The sequence below is a fragment of the Leopardus geoffroyi genome, chromosome B4 (genome assembly GCF_018350155.1).
Source record: "Leopardus geoffroyi isolate Oge1 chromosome B4, O.geoffroyi_Oge1_pat1.0, whole genome shotgun sequence".
Taxonomy (NCBI): Eukaryota; Metazoa; Chordata; class Mammalia; order Carnivora; family Felidae; genus Leopardus; species Leopardus geoffroyi.
The window spans coordinates 5,340,714-5,363,448 of NC_059341.1; the positions used below are offsets into that span (position 1 = coordinate 5,340,714).

A 22,735-nucleotide genomic window follows, 5' to 3' on the forward strand; every position below is an offset into this window, starting at 1 on the left:
GCTTCTTTTGCTCAGGGTTCCTGGACTAGGCGATCTCCTCGAATACCTTTTACTTCTAAACTTCTGTGATACTGAGTTGCTTTAACATGAAAAGATGTGAGATCTTTACTGGAGTTTGCATTCTTTCCACCCCATACCCCTTGCCTTTCAGCATTAAACTGGAAAGATGTCCCTGTATGATGACCTGGGAGTAGAGACCAGTGATTCAAAAACAGAAGGCTGGTCCAAAAACTTCAAACTTCTGCAGTCCCAGCTTCAGGTGAAGAAGGCGGCCCTCACACAAGCCAAGGTGAGATACGCCCCGTGTGCGCGCAGAAGTCTGCAAAGCAGGGTCTCCTTAGGGTTGACCCAGTTTGGTTTTAGTTTGCTCTTCTACCTTCTTACCAGGTTTGTAGGGGGAGAGGCCCTGGGTGCAGAGAGAAGGAGTTCAGAGTCATTGTGCTTCCCCGGACTCGCGGGAAATTGGAGTGAAGGAAAGCAGGGCCTCCCTTTCCAGCAACGACACTGGTTTTTCAGACTTCGTTAGCCATATTCCTGAGCAGGGGCCCGGGGGTCTGCATTTTTAGGTGGCTCTCCTGCTGTTTGTGGTAGGTGGTTTGGAAGCAGCACTTAGAGGACGAGGCTCTTCAGGAACTAATAATTTGTGTGTGTTAGTGAGGGTTCACGTTGATTTAGTTAAAATTTTTTTAATGTTTATTCATTTTTGAGAGACAGAGACAGAGTGCGAGTGGAACAGGGGTAGAGAGAGAGGGAGACACAGAATCGGAAGCAGGCTCCAGGCTCGGAGCCGTCCGCACAGAGCCTGACGCGGGGCCCGAACTCAAGAACCATGAGATCATGACCTGAGCCGAAGTCGGACGCTCAACTGACTGAGCCACCCAGGCGCCCCTGAGGGCTCACATTGGTTCTGAATGTGTCAGGCATGTGTGGTCTTGGGGCACTTGGTTTTGTTCACATCGTGTGCATGTTGGGCACTGGCGACATCTTTGAAATTGAACAACACATAAGACGTTAAGACCATACTTGTCCACTGGATATTTGATCTAAAATGTTGTTTAGCAATTAGAATGGTATAATGGTTTGCTTATTGTTCTAGGGGGCCTTACACTGTAGAGCGTATCACCCAGTGAAAGTTCTGTCCCCCAAATGGGCGAATATGGCCATAATGCTCAAAAAGTTTGCTCTTTTTATGTGCAGAGCACAGATACGCATAAAGTACAGAAACACAGTATACCTGTGGGGTGAAAATTGTATGGGCAGGAAAAAATGTATTAAAAGGTGCCTTGAGGGGGAAGCAGTAATGACAAAAGAAGTTAAGAAAACCTGCCTTAGAGAGCTATTGAAATATTTACCAATAAAATGTTTGAGCTTAAGGAATTTGCTTTAAAATAATCCATTATGGGAAAGGGGAGGTATGGACACACACGAAACAATTGCCCACGAGCTCATGGCCGTTGAAACTTGTCCTAGACATTTAGGGACTCGTTCCTGTTTGTTTTCTTTCATTTCGTGTTTGAAATTTTGCATAATGTTATTTTAAAGTTGGAATTATTTTACTGTCTATTCAATAGGTAGTTATATTGGAAGTGCTTGCATTTGATTGCTCAGCATTGTAAAAAGGTGTTTAGGATTAGGATACCCACAGGCAAAGCAACATGGTCTGAAAATCTTAATTCGTTTTGTCAGTTCTATCGATCAGGGTTTTTGTCTTTTTCAGATTCATCATAACCAGATTAAAATTTTTATGCCAATATATTTTCTTTAATGTTTATTTAGTTTTGAGAGAGAGAGACAGAGACAGAGACAGAGACAGAGCAAGAGTGGATGAGGGGCAGAAAGAGGGAGACAGAGAATCCGAAGCAGGCTCCAGGCTCTGAGCAGTCAGCACAGAGCCCAACGTGGGGCTCGAACTCGTGAACCATGAGATCATGACCTGAGCCGAAGTCGGACGCTTAACTGAGTGAGCCACCCAGGTGCCCCTTTATACCAGTATTTTTAGAGAGACAGAATTTTGTTTTTTAAAACAAGCTTTCATCCCACAAGAAAGGAAGATTAGCAAAACAAGTCTTGTTTTTCCTTTAAATGTTTTTAAATTGGTTAAGTTTTTAAATCTCTCTGAGTTTCATACGACTTTTGCTTTGCACATAAGACCTAGAAATAAGATTTTATTTTCCAGCGCTACAACTGTTTCATGCGTTATTCTTGAGGGCCTCATAGTCTCTTTTGTACAATGGCTCTGGCTCTAAGGCGCGGTCTCATACTTCAAATCATAAATTCAATTAGACTTCAAATGGACATAATTAGCGGACAATCTTAGGCAGTGAGAGGTAACAAAATAGAAGAGCAGAAGTCAAAATACACAGATTAAAAACTGGGCTAATTCTTTAATTACCAGTGTAATAGTGTCAGCTTTGTGGATTACTTTTAGCCAAATCTTAAAAATCCTAGCTAATTTGTTTCTTCCTGCCCTGGGTAACTTCAGGGTCACTTTCTGTTTCCAGTCAGTGCATATTTATATGCATATTTAACTACAGGTTAAAAATTGGCTTATATAAAATACTATTGAGAAAATAGATCCTTTAAAAAAATAAATATATAGGGGCGCCCGGGTGGCTCAGTCAGTTGAGCGACCGACTTCAGCTCAGGTCATGATCTCACAGTTCATGAGTTTGAGCCCCACGTCCGGCTCTGTGCCGTCAGCTCGAAGCCTGGATTCTGTGTCTCCCTGTCTCTCGGCCCCTCCCCTGCTCATGCTCTGTCTCTCTCTGTCTCAAAAAAAAAAAAAAAAAAAAAAAAAAACCATTAAAAAGGGGGGGTGGGGGGGCGCTTGGGTGGCTCAGTCGGTTGGGTGTCTGATTTCAGCTCAGGTCGTGATCTCATGGTGTGTGAGTTCAAGCCCCACATCGGGTTCTGTGCTGACAGCTCGGAGCCTGGAGCCTGCTTCAGAGTCTCTGTCTCCCTCTCTCTGCCCTTCCCCCACTCACATTCTGTCTCTCTCTCAAAAATAAATAAAAAACATTTAAAAAATTAAAAAATAAATATATTAGGAAATTTATTCATCACATACTGATTTTTCTGTACCCTTACTTTACTCACATTAAAAGTAAAGAGTGAGATGAAGTCTAGACTCTTGGAAATCCTCTTGTCTGCCTCAGTCTGTTCAATTTCTGCTTATCAGGTTTTTACTTCTCCAATACAGTAATTTCAGGTACTAGGAAATCTGAGATTTCAGAAAGATTTTCTTTAAATTTTTTTTTTTTTCAACGTTTATTTATTTTTGGGACAGAGAGAGACAGAGCATGAACGGGGGAGGGGCAGAGAGAGAGGGAGACACAGAATCGGAAACAGGCTCCAGGCTCTGAGCCATCAGCCCAGAGCCCGACGCGGGGCTCGAACTCACGGACCGCGAGATCGTGACCTGGCTGAAGTCGGACGCTTAACCGACTGCGCCACCCAGGCGCCCCCAGAAAGATTTTCAAAAGAGAGGTCAAAATAAACGGTAGCCTGTGGAATCGTTTCTGCTAACTTTCTAGTATCTTTTGAGATTGCTGTGTGCAGTTAGTAGTATGTTGCTCTTGAAGGAAAGTGAAGATACCACTTCACTCACTTCTCTTAGGTTTAATTCACTAATTAATTACTCAGCACTAGGTTGGCCTAACCAAATCTTAAGGGTGTTACCTACAACTGAAAGATGGGGCTGGGTTTCATCTGTGTCTCCACAGATGAAATAAATCCACTTGAAAAATACACATTGAGGGGCGCCTGGGTGGCGCAGTCGGTTAAGCGTCCGACTTCAGCCAGGTCACGATCTCGCGGTCCATGAGTTCGAGCCCCGCGTCAGGCTCTGGGCTGTTGGCTCAGAGCCTGGAGCCTGTTTCCGATTCTGTGTCCCCCTCTCTCTCTGCCCCTCCCCTGTTCATGCTCTGTCTCTCTCTGTCCCAAAAATAAATAAACGTTGAAAAAAAATTAAAAAAAAAAAAAAAAGAAAAATACACATTGAATGGAAACAATAATGGAAAGAGGATTCTGATCATCTCCCCCGTTGCCCTTTGAACTTTGGTATTCACGTAGTGCATTGTGTATTTAATGATTCGATCAGATTTGTTTGCTTAAGATGATAAGCACCATTAAATTCAAGAGAGATGGTGGTTTCTTTTGAGCCTTTTGTGGTAATAACACTGAAAACATAGAACACTTTTCAGTTGCGAAGGGGGCATTAAACCTTTGTGACCACAGGACCAGATGGTCACCGCCATGGCCGTGTGATGTTATCACCACTGACAGCCTGCAGGGCGGGTGCCAGGGAGGCACATCCCCTCACCTGTGAAGTGTTCCGCTGTCAGGAGCTACAGGGCAGAGAGAAGTGTAGAGCACCAGGAAGTTCTCAGACACATCCAGAACGTGCGGCATTTTACCAGAGTGTCGGGAAAAAGAGGAGGAGACGAAGACACTGCTGCTTGTGATGATGACGACAGCAGGGAACGGAGTCTGTTCTAAATTGAGAGATTAAAAATTTATTCTGAACCAGGTCTGATCCTGATTCAGGATAAAATCAGCTCTTTACTTATTAGAGAGCAAGCGAGCGAGCAGGGGAGAGGGACAGAGGAGGAGGGCGAGAGAGCACGTGAGTGGGGGAGAGAGACTCTCAAGCAGGCTCCATGCTCAGCTGAGAGCCCTACTCGGGGCTCGATACCACAACCTTGGGATCATGACCTGATTGAAATCAAGACTCGGATGCTTGGGGCGCCTGGGTGGTTCAGTTGGTTAAGTGTCCTGTCCGACTTTGGCTCAGGTCATGATCTCCCTGTTTGTTAGTTTGAGCCCCACTTCAGGCTCTCTCCTGTCGGCACAGAGCCTGCTTCAGATCCTCTGTGCCCCCCTCCCACTCCCTCTCTCTCTCAAAAATAAATAAACGTTAAAAAAAAATGAGTTGGATGTTCAATTGACTAAGCCACCCACGCGCTCCTAAAATCACCTATTTAAAAGTTATTTTAGGGGACAGCTTGGAAAATCTGGATATGAATTGGATAGGCAATGATATGGGGGATTGTTGATTTTTTTCGGTGTGGTGTTAGTACTGTGCTTATGTAAGAGAATGTCCATAATTTTAGGAGATTAAGGGGAAATGTCGCGGAGCTCCAACTTCCTTTCAGATGGTTGAGCACAAAAGACAGGTGTATGGTAAAGAAAATATGGTAACATAGTAACAGTGGTTGATGATACATGAGTGAGTATTGTTCTCTTTTAAAAATTTTTTTTCTGTCCGGGCGCCTGCGTGACTCGGTTGAGCAAGACTCGGTTGAGCGTCCGACTTTGGCTCAGCTCATGATCTCATGGCTCGATCAATGTGGGATCGAGCCCCACATTGGGCTCTGTGCTGACAGCTCAGAGCCTGGTGCCTGCCTCGGATTCTGTGTCTCCCTCTCTCTCTTCTCCTCTCCTGCTTGTGTTCTGTCTACTGAAAATAAATAAACATTAAAAAAAAAATTTAATTTTTTTCTATGGGTTTATAATAAAAGAGGCAGGATTTAGGTTCTACTGGGAGGGAAAAACCCCTAATCCACAGTTCCTTTTGCTCAGGCTATAAAAGCATACCTTTTCCTTGTGAGGGAGTCACCCGAGGCATGAGTGTGATGTGCTGTTACACATTTACCCTCCTGTGGTCAGTGGAGCTTTTTGCATCTATTAATTCACGTGCAGGTTTAGATAAGAGACCAAGTTTACCGTAAACCTTTTATGAAAATGGAATTCGTGTTTTTTAAAAAAAAGACTGCAGAAAGTATATGGTAATAGTGATAATTGAATTAAAAGGCTGTTGTTTTAAGATCGTTTTTCTCGTATCTGAAAGGTTTGTTCCAGAGACCGAAAAGCTTTGTTACAAATAGTATGAATTTTCATTTGAAGCTTCTGTGTGCTTCTTTTGTTTTTCGATGATTTTAGAGCCAGAGAACAAAACAGAGTACTGTCCTCGCTCCGGTGATCGACCTAAAGCGTGGTGGCTCTTCAGACGACCGGCAGATCGTGGACACCCCCCCGCACGTGGCGGCTGGCCTGAAGGTGAGCCGCCCCCCTGTCCCCTGCTGTCCTCATCCTCAGAGCCCAGGCTCCTCTGGGGGTCCTTGCAGGCTCGCCCGCGTCGTTTTCAACTGAACTGTGAACATGATCTGAAATAAAGATAGTACATTATAGAAGAACCAGAAACCGGAGATAGGCAGGAAAAAAACCAAGTGACTTCAGTCCTAGCCTCCAGAAGTTAAAAACTTTATGTTTTAGAATAGCTTTCCATTCTCTGCCTCCTGACGTGCTTTTCTCACGTTATATATTGTGACTGTCCATCTGTGTTAGAAAGCATAGGAGTACATGATCATTTCTGTGGCTTCCCCGTATTTCCTCCGATGGGCGTCCTGTAGTGTATTTAGCTTATGTAACGCTGGATACGCGCGTTGTTTCTAACTTCTGCTGTCATGAGGAATGTTAGTGCTTACTGTCTTACTGTGGATTAAAATAGAGAAAAGGACTAAACCCTTTTATTACCACAGTGACTTCATATAATCTTAGAAACAAAAAAAAAAACCAGATATGGTCACCTCTGTAAATGGGTTAGTGAGGATGAGGAGGATCTGAAAAAGGGTCATTCAGAGTCATAGTTCAAATTGTACAAAACGAAAGGTCAATGGATTCAGTGTAAACTGTAGTCGAAATTCCAGCCACTCTTGGGGAGCCTGGGTGGCTCAGTCAGTTGAGTATCTGTCTCTTGACTTCAGCTCAGGTCATGATCTCATGGTCACAGGATTGAGCCCCATGTTGGGCTCCATGCTAAGCGTGGAGCCCGCTCAGGACTCTGTCTCCCTCTCTTTCTGCTCCTCCCCTGTTTGCTTGCTCTCTCTCTCGCTCGCTCTCTCTCGCTCGCTCTCTCTCAATAAATAAACTTAAAAAGAAATTAGAACTACTCTTTAACATTTATCCTACAGATGGCAGTCAAGTAGTATGAGTGCAGTAGTTCAAACAGCACCATGCACACAAATTGTTTGATGAAGAATGACCAAGAGAGGTTAATAAACAGAGCACGTGATTATTGCTATTTCGTAGCAAGGCTCCTGCCCACCTCCCACACCCACACCTGTTAGAACCCAAATCAAGCTGACACAGTCCCAACTGCCCATCCCCTCTCTTTAGTTTCAGTCAAAACTGTCTTGGGTTGCAATCTCCCCTAATTTGCTTTTGTTCTGAGATTTCTTGGCCAGAAGAACTGATGTTGGTCCTGCGGGCTGATAGTCTGTCGAGGAGGGAAAGTATCCCCCATGGAGGTGTTTCTGGAGATTCTTAGTCATTTAACATTTTTTGCTCACAAATTATCCACCTAATTTTTCCTTGCTACAACTAATAAAGTCGTTCATTATCTTCTGTTACTGTGTATTGAGTCTGCAACATCACCTACTGTATGTGAGTGTTTTAGTTTTTCCCACCCTCCCCAGCATTAAGGTATTAACATTTTAATTTTTAAAAATGGAACAGACTGCTTTATTCTTATAGCGTTTAGAGAATGATGGCTCCTTGTTCAACTTAGCAGGATTTACACAGGAAAAGTTTGCTTTCAGATTTTGAAATGACAAAGAATTAACCTTGTTGTTGACAATTTGTTCTGTCCAAAACTTTGTGGTTATAATGTTCTATAAGTTGAGTAGCTGATTGTTGGTTTCTCTCAGGTCTCAATAATAACTGAGACGAAGTCTTGTGCACATGCCTTTGTGTTTTTAAACTGTCTTTCATATGAATACAAGTCATAACTACCCTTTGTGAACCTTGCCTTAAAGAGATTTGTGTCAACTTTCCAGTGATCAGGCCTGGGAGCTGATTATACCTGTTTTTCTGACTTGTTATATCCAATGGATCATAATGTTTCCTGATTCTTAGTTGTAGGGAAGCACTGAAATGTTTGTTTTATGATGCAGAACATCAGACTGAATGGTGTAATACAGGAATTGCCAGATTCAGATCCATTGATAGTGAACACACAGTCTCTGTATCACATCAGTTTTGTGTTCGGATACAAAATATGTTTCACAAACAAGCGTCCTGCCTTTGCTAGTGTGGGGCAGTGTACTTCCTGAAGGAGGTGCGGAGTGGGCCTCAGAGACACCTGTGCTTGCTTGGGGTCTCTGGAGACCAGTGAAGGCATCTGATTGTTGCAGATACTAAGGAAGAGTTAAGCTCAGACAGCCGACAGGACAGTGCGGTGCTTAGGGAGGCTAGAGCGCTCAGAACATCAGGACCGCCAGCCTCTGGTGAAACCCTGTTTGTCCTCACGTGTCTCCAGGTCAGCTGTGTGCTGGCCGCCTTTTGTTTCTCGGATTTCTTTAAGGCTGCCTCTTTTCTCTCAAAGGGTAGCCCCAGTTTCTAAATGTACAGAAGAGAAATGCAAAGTGTTAACCATCGGACCCTGGTCTTAGCGGACCTTAAAAGAACTAATGGTGTGGTGGGTCGTGCCATCCACCTGTGCCAGACCCGGTTCCTGGCGCGCGGCCTACTGGGAAGGGTTGTGTATTCCAGGGGGTTTCAGAAAGTCCAAGAGGATGCTTTCCGCCTTTTTTGTGAAGTCTCAGTATAGCAAGTTTCCATGGTACAGAATCTAACGTTTATTAATTGACCACAAGAATGATTGTTACCCACGGATCGTTTTTTTCAGGTTTTCGTAGAGACGTTTTAAAACGGGAGTATTCATTGTGTATTATAAATAGCCAAATCTATTGCTTGAAATTGTAGGCGGCGCAGCTTGTTTAGGAATTCCAGGAAAACACCATAGGTCGTTCTGGAGTTGGTAGTAAACTGAGAGGTGAGCCTCTTCTCTGCTGCTCCACAGCTAGGCCTGCGGCTGCACCAACTCACTAACCCTCCTTAGGCACCTGTTTCCTCGTCACTAAAACAGACGAGGCAGACGGGTGGTCGGCAAAGCCCCTCTGATGCTCGTGTTTTTTGACCTTAATTCTACGTGTGAAATTCTAAAACAAGAGGATGATGCATAGTTTGGCATTTTTACCTTCCTCAGGATCCTGTTCCCAGTGGATTTTCTGCAGGAGAAGTTTTGATTCCTTTAGCTGATGAATATGATCCTATGTTTCCTAATGATTACGAGAAAGTGGTAAAGCGCCAAAGAGAAGAACGGCAGAGACAGCGGGAGCTGGAAAGACAAAAAGAAATAGAAGAGAGAGAAAAGTAAGGCTTTGTTTGGGTTCGAGGATATTTTACATTTGAAATATTCATTGGGATTCGAATGAATGAACCCTAGTGCTAGTTTTCATGGTTGGTCTGAGCAGTCATCAGAAGGAATCCATTTGTTTGTCAGAATTTGTCCAGGCATATGGTGGCAGATGCAGTGTTTTTTTTTGTTTGTTTTTTTTTTGTTTTTTTTTACAGATTAGAGGTTTTTGTGGCAGCTCTGTGTCGAGCGAGTCCATCACACCATTTTTCTCACAGCATCTGCTCTCATGTCTCTGTGTTCTTGGTAATTCTCCCAGGCTTTCAGGCTTCTTCATTATTGTATCTGTGATCAGTGACTATGACTCACTGGAAGCTCAGAGGATGGGTAGCATTTTTTAGCAATAAGGTATTTTTAATTAAGATATGTACATTTTCTTTTTAGGCATAATGCTGTTGTATGCTTAATAGCCACAATGTAGCGTGAACGTAACTTTTTCTATGCACTGGGAAACCAAAAACATCTTTTGGTTCCCTTTGTTGCAATATTTGCTTTATTGCGGTGGTCTGGAACCAAACCCACAGTATCTGCGAGGTATGCCTGTAGTTGTTGTGAACAAACGCTAGAGAAAATTTCCTGTCTAGATGCAGAAAACTTGAAGTCTACATTTTGTGTGAATTGTTAGAAAAGTAACTTAAAAGCCTGATGTTGAATAATAGAGTTTTTTTCCTGTGCTAAGATGGTACTAGGATCTTAACCATTTAAAATACTTGAAATGTTTGGGGCATGTGACTGGGCTTGGTAAGTAGATTTTGCGACTCTTGATCTCGGGGTCATGAGTTCAAGGCCCACCTTTGGTAGTAGAGCTTGCTTTAAAAAATAAAATACTTAAAATGTTACTCTTAACTTTAATTTTGAGCCAGATGGAATTATGACATCTTTTATTTATATTTTGTAAAGGTATGGGTAAATGATTTATTTGTGTTTCTTTTTTTTTTAAATGTTTATATTTGAGAGAGAGAGAGAGAGAGAGCGCACGCACGTGTGTGCACGCAAGTAGGGGAGAGGCAGAGAGAGGGAGACACAGAATCCAAAGCAGGCTCCAGGCTCTGAGCTGTCAGCACAGACGACAACTCGAACTCATGAACTGTGAGATCGTGACCTGAGCTGAAGTTGGATGCTTCACCGACTGAGCCACCCATTCACCCCTATTTGTATTTCTTGTTTTGAAAATACTCAATGTTGATTATTCGATAGTCATATATGATTAATATACTTTTTCTCAGTATTTATTGAATCATTTCCTGAAGTGAAAGTATGTTCTAGAGAATCCAAATTCTTAAAGTATTATCTATGTTGATAATGCTTTAAAAGTGAAAGAGGTAAACATCAAGGAAACTTTTTCCTTCCTGCTTATTGTATTCTTGTGCCTGTTAAATTTGTTCAATTTATCTTTTGATTTTTCTCACTTCACTTTTGCTACTTTAGTCTTGAAGCAGTTATTTGTACATGTGCTCCCCTCCCCCAAACTAATAGTTCAGTGGGGAAGAGAGGATTTGAATATTTTCTAGACAACAGCAAGTCAAGGTGACATCCTTGGGCTCCATATCTCTAAACTGGTTTGGGGGTGCCTGGGTGGCTCAGATCCTTTCTTGACTTCAGCTCAGGTCGTGTTCTCACAGTTCTCTCTGGGCTTTGTGCTGACAGCGTGGAGGCTGCTTGGGATTCTCTCTCCCTCTCTTCCTGCCCCTACCCCGCTTGTGCATGCACATGCGCCCTCTCAAAATAGACAAGTATGTTTTTAAAAATTGAAAAATACATTGGTTTATCTGTGATGAATATTTGGTTCCTTTGTTGTCGCAGGAGGCGTAAGGACAGACATGAAGCTAGTGGGTTTTCGAGGCGACCAGATCCAGATTCTGATGAAGACGAAGATTATGAGCGAGAGAGGAGGAAAAGAAGTGAGTCATGAAATGTTCCGTTTCAAACTTGGTGAAATTCTGTTTGCTTTTCGTGTTCAGTTTGATAGTTGAATTGACGTTGATTTGGGTAAGTTTCTCTCTGGAATCCGAGCAACCGTGTTTGCATAACAGTTTTAACCTGCATCCTGTTTTCATATATGTTCTCCTGTGAGCTTCTCGGTTGCCTCCCGACATTTGTTGATGGGGTGCTTGGGCCACACCTCCAGTATACACACGGCGTCCTCACCTGCAGCACGTCTGCGAAGCACCAGACAGAGTCCAGGCGCTGGTTTCCAGAACGTTTGCAACTAACATGCATGAATTTGAGGAAGTCCCATAGCTTCCCTGGACATGGGTTTCTTTCAGTGTCGTATGGAGAGCAGGGAGACAAGAATTCGAACCAGGTACTTTGGGAGGCCCCTTCCGTGGCTGAGGTTTCACAAGCAGATTTGCACTTGTGTTACCGCTGCATTCTGAGTGATCACTCGATGAGTAATGTTCATTCTTGAGAGAATAGGGTGCTTCGTCATGTTGTGATTGCTGGCATTTCCTTGGTTTGGTTGATTAGTTTGGTTGACAAGTTGAGATTTTTTTTTTTAAGCGAGAAATTTAAATCTTCTACTTGTCTGCCAGACGCTAGGTACTCTCGTAAGCACTTCCATAGGTTATCTGCTTTACATCACGCAGCTCGATTATCCCCATTTTAAAGGTGAAGAATCTGAGGCACGGAGGGAATGAGTCCTTATATAACACAGGTCCACTGTTCACCGTATCCAAGATCTTCATTTGCCCGAAACCTCCATTATGATATGGTCATCTTTAACATGAGACCTGAGAATACTGTTATCACAAAGCTGCAGTATTTTTCCCTGTGCGTGAACTACTCAGTTTTATGACCAGAAGTTTGGCAAGCGTGGTCTTCCCCAGTGTACAGCCAAGGCTGCTTTAGGGTTTAATTCAAACTTTAAAACACTAATGGAGTTGGAAAGGAACAAGTCTGTAATAATTTAGAATTCTTAATCTTTCAATGCAGATATGAATTAAATGTATTTATAAGATGCTTACTAGGCAACAACAAAAATCCAGGTTCATAGAGAGCAGATGGGTGGTTGGGGGGGGCGAAATGGATGAAAGGGTCAAAAGATACGGACTTCCGGTTATAAAGAAGTCCTGGGGCTGCCATGTGCCACGTAGCTGCAGTTAGCAAAGTTATATTGCATATTTTAGAGTTGCTGAGAGAGTAGATCTGAAGTCCTCCTTACGAGAAAGCACGCGTAACCGTGTGATGGATGTGAAGTAGACTCACCGTGGCAGTCACTTCACAGAGCGCACAGGTGCTGAGGCAGTCCCGTGATATCCCGTGTCAGTTACACCTCAGTTTAAAACAAGTAACTGCGTGCCCAACACTGTCAGGCACTGCGTTGTTTTTCTAGTGGGGGTAGAGTTAACATCTGTGTATGCCCTATACGTCAGGCATTGTGGTAAACGTTCCATATCCATGACCTGACTCAGTAACGAATATTTGGTTTTCGTTAAACTTGTTTAGAATCAGCATATAGGTTGAATATTTATCGGTCTCATCTTTCCACCTTACACGTTGGCTGCCCGTCAGATAAGGAGCTGTACTTCTGTGTTAAGGACACTATTTTTTGAACATTAACAAGAGCTATACAATCTAGTATTAGGAAAGTGCTGGCGTCATAGCCACTCTTCACACTGCTGTTAACAGATTGACGTTCATGTTTTAACCAGATTAATAGCAGATTTCCAGTAATCACCCTGAATTTTTTATACTGAACTCACAGCTGGTTTTTTCAGAATCACTCAGTAATCACTTAGGTCTTGGTGATGAGATTAAAAAAAAAAAAAAAAAAGATAATGGGTGTTTCAGAAGAAAAGACAGAGTTTTATTCAGGTTCGTGTTTCTCCAGGAGTATTTTGTGTAGCCCAGACATGTTAATTGTGATGCATGTACAGTAGCCATAGAGGAATTTCTTTTGTGAAACATTACATGCTGGTGCAACGTGTTTTGTAATCAGTTTTTAATTCTCGTTTTACTGTTTTGATCATTTCATTGGCAATTAAATTGTAACACATCTATTAGGGCTTATAGCGAATGAAAATTCCTCATGTCTTCCGTTCATGTTCTCTCTCTGGTTGCTGGAGAGCATACGGAGTCTGTTTTCGTTTCGTCGTGTCCGTCATTGTCCGGGACACAGGAGCGGGAATGGCCAAGTGCCCACATTTCCAAGTAGGTGTCTGGCCCCAGTGGTTGGCACCCTGGAGGGCACGGGGCCGCGTTGTGGGGGAGTGTCGGCGCCTCGGGAGCTGGGTGTCCTGTCTCTGCCCATTAACTCCTCTGACCCTTTTCTCATCTGCCAAGTGGAAGCAGTGATTCCTCCTTCCGCGGTTTGTTGAGCCTAAATGAGGTAACGTGTGAAAATGCCTCGTGGCACCAGACTCTCGGTAGAGCTGTGTTTCTGTTTTGTAAGTAACTGCTAGTTCTCTGGGCCGTGTTCTTCACCTTAAAATTCATTTGTTAACTGCATTTTAGGGTTCTCGATTGCCTGCTGTGAAAAAGATGACTTTGTCTGTCTGGGTTTCGCCCAGGTGATTTTTTTGGTCCTAGACGTCCTTCTTCCCTCCCCTGTAGAGGGAGCGCAGGACAGCGTGTGGCATGTCGCGAGCTGGGCGTCTGCGGTGCTCCCCTCGTTTAACCAGTGGGTTCGTGTCTTGCAGGTATGGGCGGAGCGGCCATTGCACCACCCACTTCTCTTGTAGAGAAGGACAAAGAGTGTACGTATCCGTTTCTTGCCCTCTCTTATTCCGATCCTGGCCTCGGGCCCCGTCGGGGGAAGTCTTAGCTTGAGTCGGCTGGGTATTCGGAGTGTCAGGGGAAGTGGCCTGAAAACCCGTCCTCTGACTCCTCCGCCCGCCCTTCTGCTCCTGCCTCGGGCTTTCATGCCGGGGCAAGGCTTGTGTTCTGTGCAGCGAGATGCTTTGCTCTCCTTTTAAGTAATTTGTTATGTTTTCTCTTCACGTTTCATAGTTGGGGTTAGGTTAAAATACATGTAGCCCAGTCTATAGTTTCCATACTCTGTGGTTTAGAGGCCGGTAAATTCGTGACCTTCCACAAGGTGGCAGTGCCTTCCTTAATTAGATTTTTCTGCAATTATTTTCTGTTTCCTTACACATGTTGTGCATATTTACTTAGATTGCCAAAACATGCCCACTCACTATTTTTGCTCCTGGTGCTCTGTTCTAGAATATTTGGGTTGGAATTGGACTTTGATACGGCATCTAGATCACGTTCCTGCCCACTGGGTTGGACCGGACCTAAACCATCCCAAGAAAATATAGTCATCCTAGTGCTTTTTAATACACTATGTTATTTTTTTAAAGAAGAGAATTGAGAAAATATTGTTGAACATCTTTTATGTGAAAATACCTGACAGACCATAAGCCCTACTTGAAACTAGTCTCCGGGAGTGGGGCCCAAGCATCTAGATCTTTTCAAAGCTTCCTTGTTGGTTCTTACGTGTAACTAGGATCAAAAAATCACTGGTCTGATGTATAGGCTCAAATCTCAAAGACATTTATTATTTGCTAGGTTAACGAGGTAGTAATACTGATTAGAGTCTTAAGACAGGTACACAAAACACTGTGGGAATTAGAGAAAGCTCAAGTGGGTCTACCTGGAACATACGGAAAATCTTAAAGTTTCAGACACAAATTGTCGTTTAAGAGCACGTTAAAGGCTGAATAATGTTTCAGTAGGATGTAAAAAAGACCTTTGAGGAGGTAAAAACAAAAGGAGCAAAGCTGGAATCGGGAAAATAGTTTTCTACCTCTGATTTTGAAGAGTCATGTAGCGACTAGAGAGTGATTTGGCTTTTCTTACTTCTTATAGGTAACTGATCTATGTAAGTGCACTTCAGAATTTTTTGGTGTCATTTTGGTAAACCTGCTTTATTTTTATTCAATAGTACCCCGAGATTTCCCTTACGAAGAGGACTCAAGACCTCGCTCCCAGTCTTCCAAAGCTGCTATCCCTCCCCCGGTATACGAGGAACAAGACAGACCCAGATCTCCGACCGGACCTGGCAATTCCTTCCTTGCCAACATGGGGTAACGGTTCCAAGTGCTCTTGTCCCAGCAGGTGTGGGAAGGACAAGACTCAGGGTGAAGTGCGTCCACGCTTTCAGTAGGTGCAGCTCTTGGTGGAAGGCGAGGGCTCTCGGGTGTTTGGGGAAGACGTCACATAGCGTCCCTTCTTCAGAGTCCGTGCTGGAGTCCTGCGGAGGCCGTCCCAGCACGACACCGTTGGGTCTCACACCACACACGAATCCCTCTCATGTGGGTTTTGGATGATTGCCATACTGGACGCCATATTCTCTAGGTGGGGACACTTCTGATAGTTATTTGCATTGGTTTTCAGAACATTTGCAAACAGAATAGCTCCTGTGCGTTAGAGTTGACTTCTGCTGTGTCCACAGGGTGAATTGCAATTTTTTCTTGATAAAACGACCATTTGCTTGAAGGTTATGGTTCTATACTTTTGGCTTAAAGCATTTATTTTAACTATAATTAGAAATTTGTCTACTGGCATATAAAATTCAGTTTTAAGGTTGACTTTCAGGAGGGCGTGGATGTTTTTTTTTTTTTTTTTTTTAATTAATGTTTATTTCTGAGAGAGAGACTGAGTGAGGGAGGGGCAGAGAGAGAGGGAGACACAGAATCCGTAGCAGGCTCCAGGGTCCCAGCTGTCAGCACAGAGCCCAACGCAGGAGTCAAACCCACGAACTGTGAGATCATGACCTGAGTCGAAGTCGGAGGCTTAACCGACTAAGCCACCCAGGTGCCCCTGGATTTGTTTTTTAACCCACCCTGGGCTTGGCAGGCATGTTGTTCGCCCGGTGTCTCCTGTGAGGAACGGTCACGTGAGGCAGCCCTCCACTAAGGCCTTGTCGTGTGTTTTGGAAGGGACGGCAGCTGTGACGGTCATCCCCCCCCGTATGACCTCACCTGCGCGCGTGCGCTTTGATTCTGAGCCTGTGGAGAGGTGACTGGCAGGTGGCAGAGAGGCCGCGGTTCATGCCCCGCGTGAGACTTTTCAGTTTCTGACTGAGGGATCCATCTCCTTGACTGGTGCCGTGTTCTGTGGTCTAATCGATGGCTATGAAATTGGAGACAGATACAGTTTACAGTGCAGCTCTTTGGTCACGGGGGTCTCCTCTCCGGGGCTCAGTGGGCACAGGGCAGTGTAGATGGTTCATGTCTCCACCCGTGTGGGAGGCTCTGTCGGGCTGCCCCAGAGCGTGTGCTGGAGGGGGACATGCGTGAAGCTGGGGTTTATTCTGCTAGTGAGAGAAGTGGACTTTTCGCTGAATTCCCCCTTGAACGCGGATGAGGTGTTCACCATGTGCCCGGGGGAGGGAGAGCATGGCACGGCTCGGCAGCCTTCCTCCCTCCGGCTCTGAGCAGCTCGCTCAGATGGGATTTGTGGGGGGCGATGTAGGTGCGCCCTTACTTGGCACACGGCGTCATGATGCAAGCCCCGAATAGCAGAGGTCGCTGGGGGGACCTCCTCGAGACCCCCCGAGGTACCTCCAAGTGCAGTGTGAAAGCAGAGTACTAGAGAGAGCGAGCTCCGGCCCGGGACTCAAGAACTGTAGGTTCCAGTTTGACTTCACCATTAACACCGACGAAAGAATTTCTGGACTCGGTGTCTTGCTTTGCTCCTCATCAGCCTTAAGCTGGTCGGCCAGTATGAGCCTCAGAGTCTTTATGTTCTCATCTGCTGAGTGGATGATCTCTAAGAGGTCTTTCGTTTATGGACTGTCATTGGAAACTCCGTTGTACTATTTAGAAAAATGTGGTCGTCGTCGTCGTGGGAAATTTATCCTTGTTTTTTGACAGGGACACTTTTAACTAAACCATGGCCATAAACTGTGTAGCAGTGCAGAGTCTGAAGCACATGAGACATCTAGTGTTTTCTAATAGGGATGCTGGGAGAATATCGCAGGAAACGGGTGTTTCCCTTACCTCATAGATAATCTCAGGATGTCCAGGATTTCAGCATTAGTTTTTCTGTTTCTTTCAGTCTGAACGTCTCACAGCTTCCACTGAATGGCCTGTCGGTAGTTACAGGTGGCCACGTCGAAGCCATGTGGAATGTACACTTTTCTCTTTTTAGGAGGCGATGGCTGTGATATAAAATCGGTTTGTGCTACAGCAGGTGACTCAGTCCAAGAGATCCTTGTCTTTTCCTTCCTCCCAGTGGCACGGTAGCACATAAAATCATGCAGAAGTACGGCTTCCGGGAAGGCCAGGGTCTCGGCAAGCACGAGCAAGGGCTGAGCACCGCACTGTCGGTGGAGAAGACCAGCAAGCGAGGAGGCAAGATCATTGTGGGCGACGCCACAGAGAAAGGTGGGTCTCCTCCACGAGAGGGGCCTCCAGGGTGGGAGCGGTGGGCGTGTGTGTGGTCCTGTGTGACAGGGCTGGTCCTCGCCGGCAAGGAGACTTTCTGATTGTGCTGCATCCCAGTTTGGTGTTGTGTAGACGGAGACCCTGGGGGCTCATCTTTATTTGTTCAGAACAAAACTAGTGGTAGGAAGGTCCGTGGGAGAAAAGGTGAGAGAGATTCTGGCAGAAAATAAACACTCAAAGAAATGGTTTCATGCCTATTTCTATCAGGCGAAGACCTTGTTAAATTGGTTAAAATCATAGTTAGGTTTTTAGAGCATGAAAGACTGAGTCATATACAGTATGTCGATGATTATATCGGTGTATTTCCATCCTGAAAGAGTTCTCTGTTTTTTTCTTTTTCCTGCTCTTTCATTGTAAGTGCGATTTCTAATTTTCTTACAGATTGATTGCTCTGTGAGATCTACTGTCATTTCAGTCCGTTGGTAGATGATGTCTAGTCGGTGTCTTATCTTCATTTGATTATTACAGTCTGTTCTGTGCTGAGGGCACATTGGAATGAACCAAACATCTTTGCATTTTAAGCAGAATCGAGTTTATTTTCAGTATCTTAGTTTAGCTCCCTTCCTAAAGAAGGAAGATGCCTTTTCTGGCAGCCAGTCAGCCTAACAGGCCCGTGCCCAACCCTGCAGTCGCCCTGATCGGTGGGGTGTGTGGCATTCGTCAGCCGGCTGACAGACTGCTTGTTCCATCGGGCCGCTGACCTTTGGCCACACTGCCCTTGCCAGTCCTCTCACCTGTGAGGGCTGTGGTCCGAGTGCTCCGTGCAGCTGCCTGAACTGAGGAGGTGAGCTAACAAAAGTTGCAGGTAATTAAGGAAGCCAAAAACTTGTAGGAATTGCAGTAAAAGCTTAGACCACAGCGAAACAGAGATTCTCATCGCAGATAAGGCTGCATTTTTGCTCAGACACTGATTGCATAAATGCTCCTAGATGACTCCCGAGGACATAAATAACGAGAAGTACTCTTGAAATTAGTCATCGTAACTCGGACTCAGTGCTTTAACACGCTTACATCTTAAATGTTTTGCTACAGACGCATCCAAGAAGTCGGATTCCAATCCATTAACTGAAATACTTAAGTGTCCTACCAAAGTGGTCCTCCTACGGGTAAGAAGCAGCATTGAAGAAACCTGTTTTCCTACCTTGATTTTTGTGTGTCATCCACCCTGATCTATCTTTGCACACCTTCAACCCTACTGATAGAGTGACAGTTTAAGAAAACTGAAAGTAAGTTTTTTGCAAATGATCCTTCTGGATAGATTCCATCTAAAACTGAGGTTTTAAATTCCTTTTTCATGATTATTTATTTATTTATTTATTGCTAAATACAGTGTTTAAGACTGCAGTGAGCAATTGCTCTAAAATATTTGAAATGTTTAGAAGTTCAGCTTAGTGTATGTATTCTGCTTGTATAGGTGCTTTTGTGACTGAAGCTTAATGTGTGTGGGAGTATGTGTTTACATTTCGTATTTCTCAAAAGCTGTATATATTTCTCCTGTTATTCTTACAACATGATTGTATTCATGTACTTATGCTCATTATTCACACCTGAAAAACTTCTTTTTGCCTCATTGGTGGGTAAGCCATGTTTAACTTGGGCATCTGTCCAAGTAGGGCACTCTTTTTCAACTTAACAGTCAAAGTAGGACATAAGCTCCAAGAACTATTTTTCAGTTAAATGAGTAAACAGAGTAAGAGTGTACATCTGTACTCTGTTAAGTGCAAGGAGCTCGTAATTTGCTTTCATTCAATGTGTTTAAAAAACCATAAATACATGTTTTTATTTTTTTAAGAAGTACCAACTTTGGGTACTACAAGGGTGAACATTTTCATTGTGTCATTTGGGATTGAGAACATTTGCCATCATGAAAGAAACTTACTTGTTCATCTCATTTATATATTTGTAAATTATACTTGATGCCTGAATTTATTTGTTTTTGTTTATAGAACATGGTTGGTGCGGGAGAGGTAGATGAAGACTTGGAAGCTGAAACCAAGGAAGAGTGTGAAAAATATGGCAAAGTTGGGAAATGTGTGATATTTGAAGTAAGAGGGTTTTTTGATGTTTATAACCCAAGTTATAACTGATAGATCATCAAATATTTTCTGCCTCTAAATAGAGACCAGATGTGCAGTGAGAAACATAACGTGTTGTTACTCCCGAAGGTGACAGATATTGGTTAGGTACACTTCTTTTACTTGGTTATAACCATTTTAACCATAAAGATAAGAAGGGCTTCAAATTTTATTTGGTGAAGAAATAAGATGTTTCATTTTATGATTGAGGTTTAGTTTGGTGATTATAGATTGCTGTGTGCTCCATAGTTCAGTTAGTTGGACATGCCTTTGGTTTCATTCATTTGGCAAGTGTGTATTTAGTGCCTCCCACATACATTTGGGAGACAGGAAACATGTTCCCCACTCAGTGATATGTTCAGTTGAAGAAACAACAAAACAAGCCCGTGTAAAAATCGAGAACATTCAGTTGCTGGACTCTGGACTAGTCACTGTGAACACAGGAGTTGAGAAAGGGATTCGATCACAAAACATGAGAGCAAGCTTTATGAACGACATCAGCGTGGGCTGAGCTTGAGAAGGTTCCAGTGTGGACCGGCTGGTTGGCAGTACTGGGAATTAATGGGGGGGGGGGGGGGTGCTGCTTCCCCGGGTGGAGGGGGGCCATGTTATGCGGGGCTCGGAGAGTCCGACAGGAATTTAGCCGACGTGAGAGGCACTTAGAGTACGGATCTGTTCGTCTGTTTCTGCTCTCACTGCTGGGTCGCGTTGGGTCTTCTGGGTCGCGTTGTGTTTGTTGACTGCTTGATGATTTGTGTAGGCGTCAGCCGGCATAGGACCTCTTCAGGGTCAACGACTGCCCGGCTTAGTTAGCTGTGTGTTTTCTGCACTTGCCAAGGTGCCTCTCATAAGGAGACTTTGGACGGATTTTGGTGATGAACAAATCATACTTATTTCCTTGGTACTTCTCCATTTAAGATGGTAATTGCAACACTTACTCTGACAAAGATCAGTTAAGGAAGAAAACTTATATACAACTGTATCTCTTGATAACTTTACTTATCATACTTTCTTTTCCAGATTCCTGGTGCCCCTGATGATGAAGCAGTACGAATATTTTTAGAATTTGAGAGGGTTGAATCAGCAATTAAAGGTAAGTTGTATAGCCCACTGTAAAGAACAAAAACGAATTTGTGATCTTAATCCTTCAAATGAAAACATGTTCTTGTGGTGTCTCAGGATACCTGTATTAACGGACTGTCTTTCTGTTTGTCTTTTAGCTGTTGTTGATCTGAACGGGAGGTATTTTGGTGGACGGGTGGTAAAAGCATGTTTCTACAATTTGGATAAGTTCAGGGTCTTGGATTTGGCGGAACAAGTTTGATTTTAAGAACTACAGCACGAGTTATCTTCGATGGCCCTTACATGAGCTGCCAGCTGAGCGGAGAAGAAACAGGCGACAGCCAGCCTGTGTGGCTGCTGGGTACAGAGACTCTTGGAAGGACTTCTGAGATATATGTTGATTGATCCCTTTTTTATTTTGTGGTTTTTTAAATATAGTATAAAAATCCTTTAAAAAAAAACACAATCTGTGTGCCTCTCTGGTTGTTTCTCTTTTTACCACTTCTAAGGTGATTACGTTTTTTTGCTAGGATTTCATGATAATTCTCAAGTGCTTCAGTGAGACAGCATTTCTTGCACTAAAAATATCTAGAACGTTTTGGGATATGGGGTTGTATTGTTACCCTTTTCTTTCTTTTTTGATTCATTTTAATAAAACCTGCAAGTTCCTAAACTGTAGCTTCATAAATTCTATAATAAAGTGTCATCTTGGCAGTCTGCCAAAGGTGGAAACGTTTGCTTTCTCTAACAGAGAAGTTCTTACTGACTCCAGTCGTGGAGAACTCTGTGACGGGAGCCAAGGTGGAAGCATTGCCAGGCTGCCGTGACCGTTGGACAGACCGCTTCCGGTGAAGTTATACTGTGGGATCTGCGGCGAGTGTGGGGGTAGGTGGGCGCAGAAACCATGGATCCAGCAGTGGTCTTCAGAGACTCTTGTCTAGTCTCCATGCAGGTCAGACTCGACATGTTGATTCCAGAATTCACAGGTGCATTGTAAATGTGTGTCCAGTTATATTTTGGAAACAGTGGCTCCTTAGGGGCCACGTTTCTACTGGCAAAATTCGCAATAGTATTAGTTCTCACGTGATTTTTATATTTATAAAATGCAGCCTCATAGGCCACTTAAACTGTACTACCAATGGATGGAATTCTAGAATTGTGAAAAGTTGTGCCATCGGAGTGTGGTGGTATTAAGTGGGTTAAAGATGTAGCGGGACCACAAAAAAGAAAGCAGCTAATAATACTTGGTACTGAGGTTCATTGCCAGGGCAGGAAGTGTTTCCAGAATATACTGTGCCTGTGTTCTGTTCCTTGCTTGCCCAAATACTGCATGTGACCTTCCTGCAGCGGCAGTTGGCAGGGGGTGTGTACCTGTGCTGTCTCCAGGTGATTACCACGTGGAAGTGTGTTGTGACCCTTCTCGGGGGAAGAAAGCACTCAACAGTTCTTTGCATCCATGGTTTGGAGACATAAGGAATATTCTAACCCTTTTTAAAAAAGGATTTTCTCATGTTTTTATTTAACATAAATAAAAAAATAACATATTCTCTTTTGTGGTATCATTTTACTGAGTAAAACTGAATTGAGACTTGGTTTCTGTGATAAAAGCATACGTATTCTATAAAGTAAGTTTGGGTCAAAGAATATAAAGGAATTATATAATTGAATATTTTGTAGAAATAAAAATCAACAGCAGCCCTGAGACTTGAACGGGTCTACCTGTGGACCTGAACACCTGGACCGGATACTATCTATGGGCCTATAAGTACCTAAAAGTGCTTGTAATGGGTTATATGCCAATAAACCTGCCATAAGTTGAAGATCCATTTAATACACCGAATTTACATAGCCTAGCCAGGCCTACTAGACGTGCCCACGACACTCCCGTCAGCCTCCAGGCGGGCAAAATGATCTCGCACAAAGCCTATCTGATAACAAGGTGTTGACTG

General features: G+C 43.7%; 1 protein-coding gene across 5 annotated transcripts in view; it reads left to right on the plus strand.

The window, feature by feature from the left end:
- Positions 1-21,518, plus strand: part of RBM17 (RNA binding motif protein 17) — a 28,233-nt gene extending 6,715 nt beyond the window's left edge. For 4 of the 5 annotated variants that reach the window (XM_045467262.1, XM_045467263.1, XM_045467264.1 and 1 more), the window contains 11 exons: positions 152-289; positions 5,941-6,057; positions 9,047-9,213; positions 11,060-11,157; positions 13,897-13,953; positions 15,144-15,285; positions 17,438-17,589; positions 18,682-18,755; positions 19,596-19,694; positions 20,745-20,817; positions 20,945-21,518. In XM_045467262.1, the coding sequence (XP_045323218.1) occupies positions 167-289; positions 5,941-6,057; positions 9,047-9,213; positions 11,060-11,157; positions 13,897-13,953; positions 15,144-15,285; positions 17,438-17,589; positions 18,682-18,755; positions 19,596-19,694; positions 20,745-20,817; positions 20,945-21,048 (1,206 nt within the window). In that variant the 5' untranslated portion in view covers positions 152-166 and the 3' untranslated portion in view covers positions 21,049-21,518. The remainder of the gene's footprint in view (positions 1-151; positions 290-5,940; positions 6,058-9,046; positions 9,214-11,059; positions 11,158-13,896; positions 13,954-15,143; positions 15,286-17,437; positions 17,590-18,681; positions 18,756-19,595; positions 19,695-20,744; positions 20,818-20,944) is intronic. The other variant, XM_045467267.1, reaches the window with a different exon arrangement.
- Positions 21,519-22,735: the final 1,217 nt, after the last annotated feature.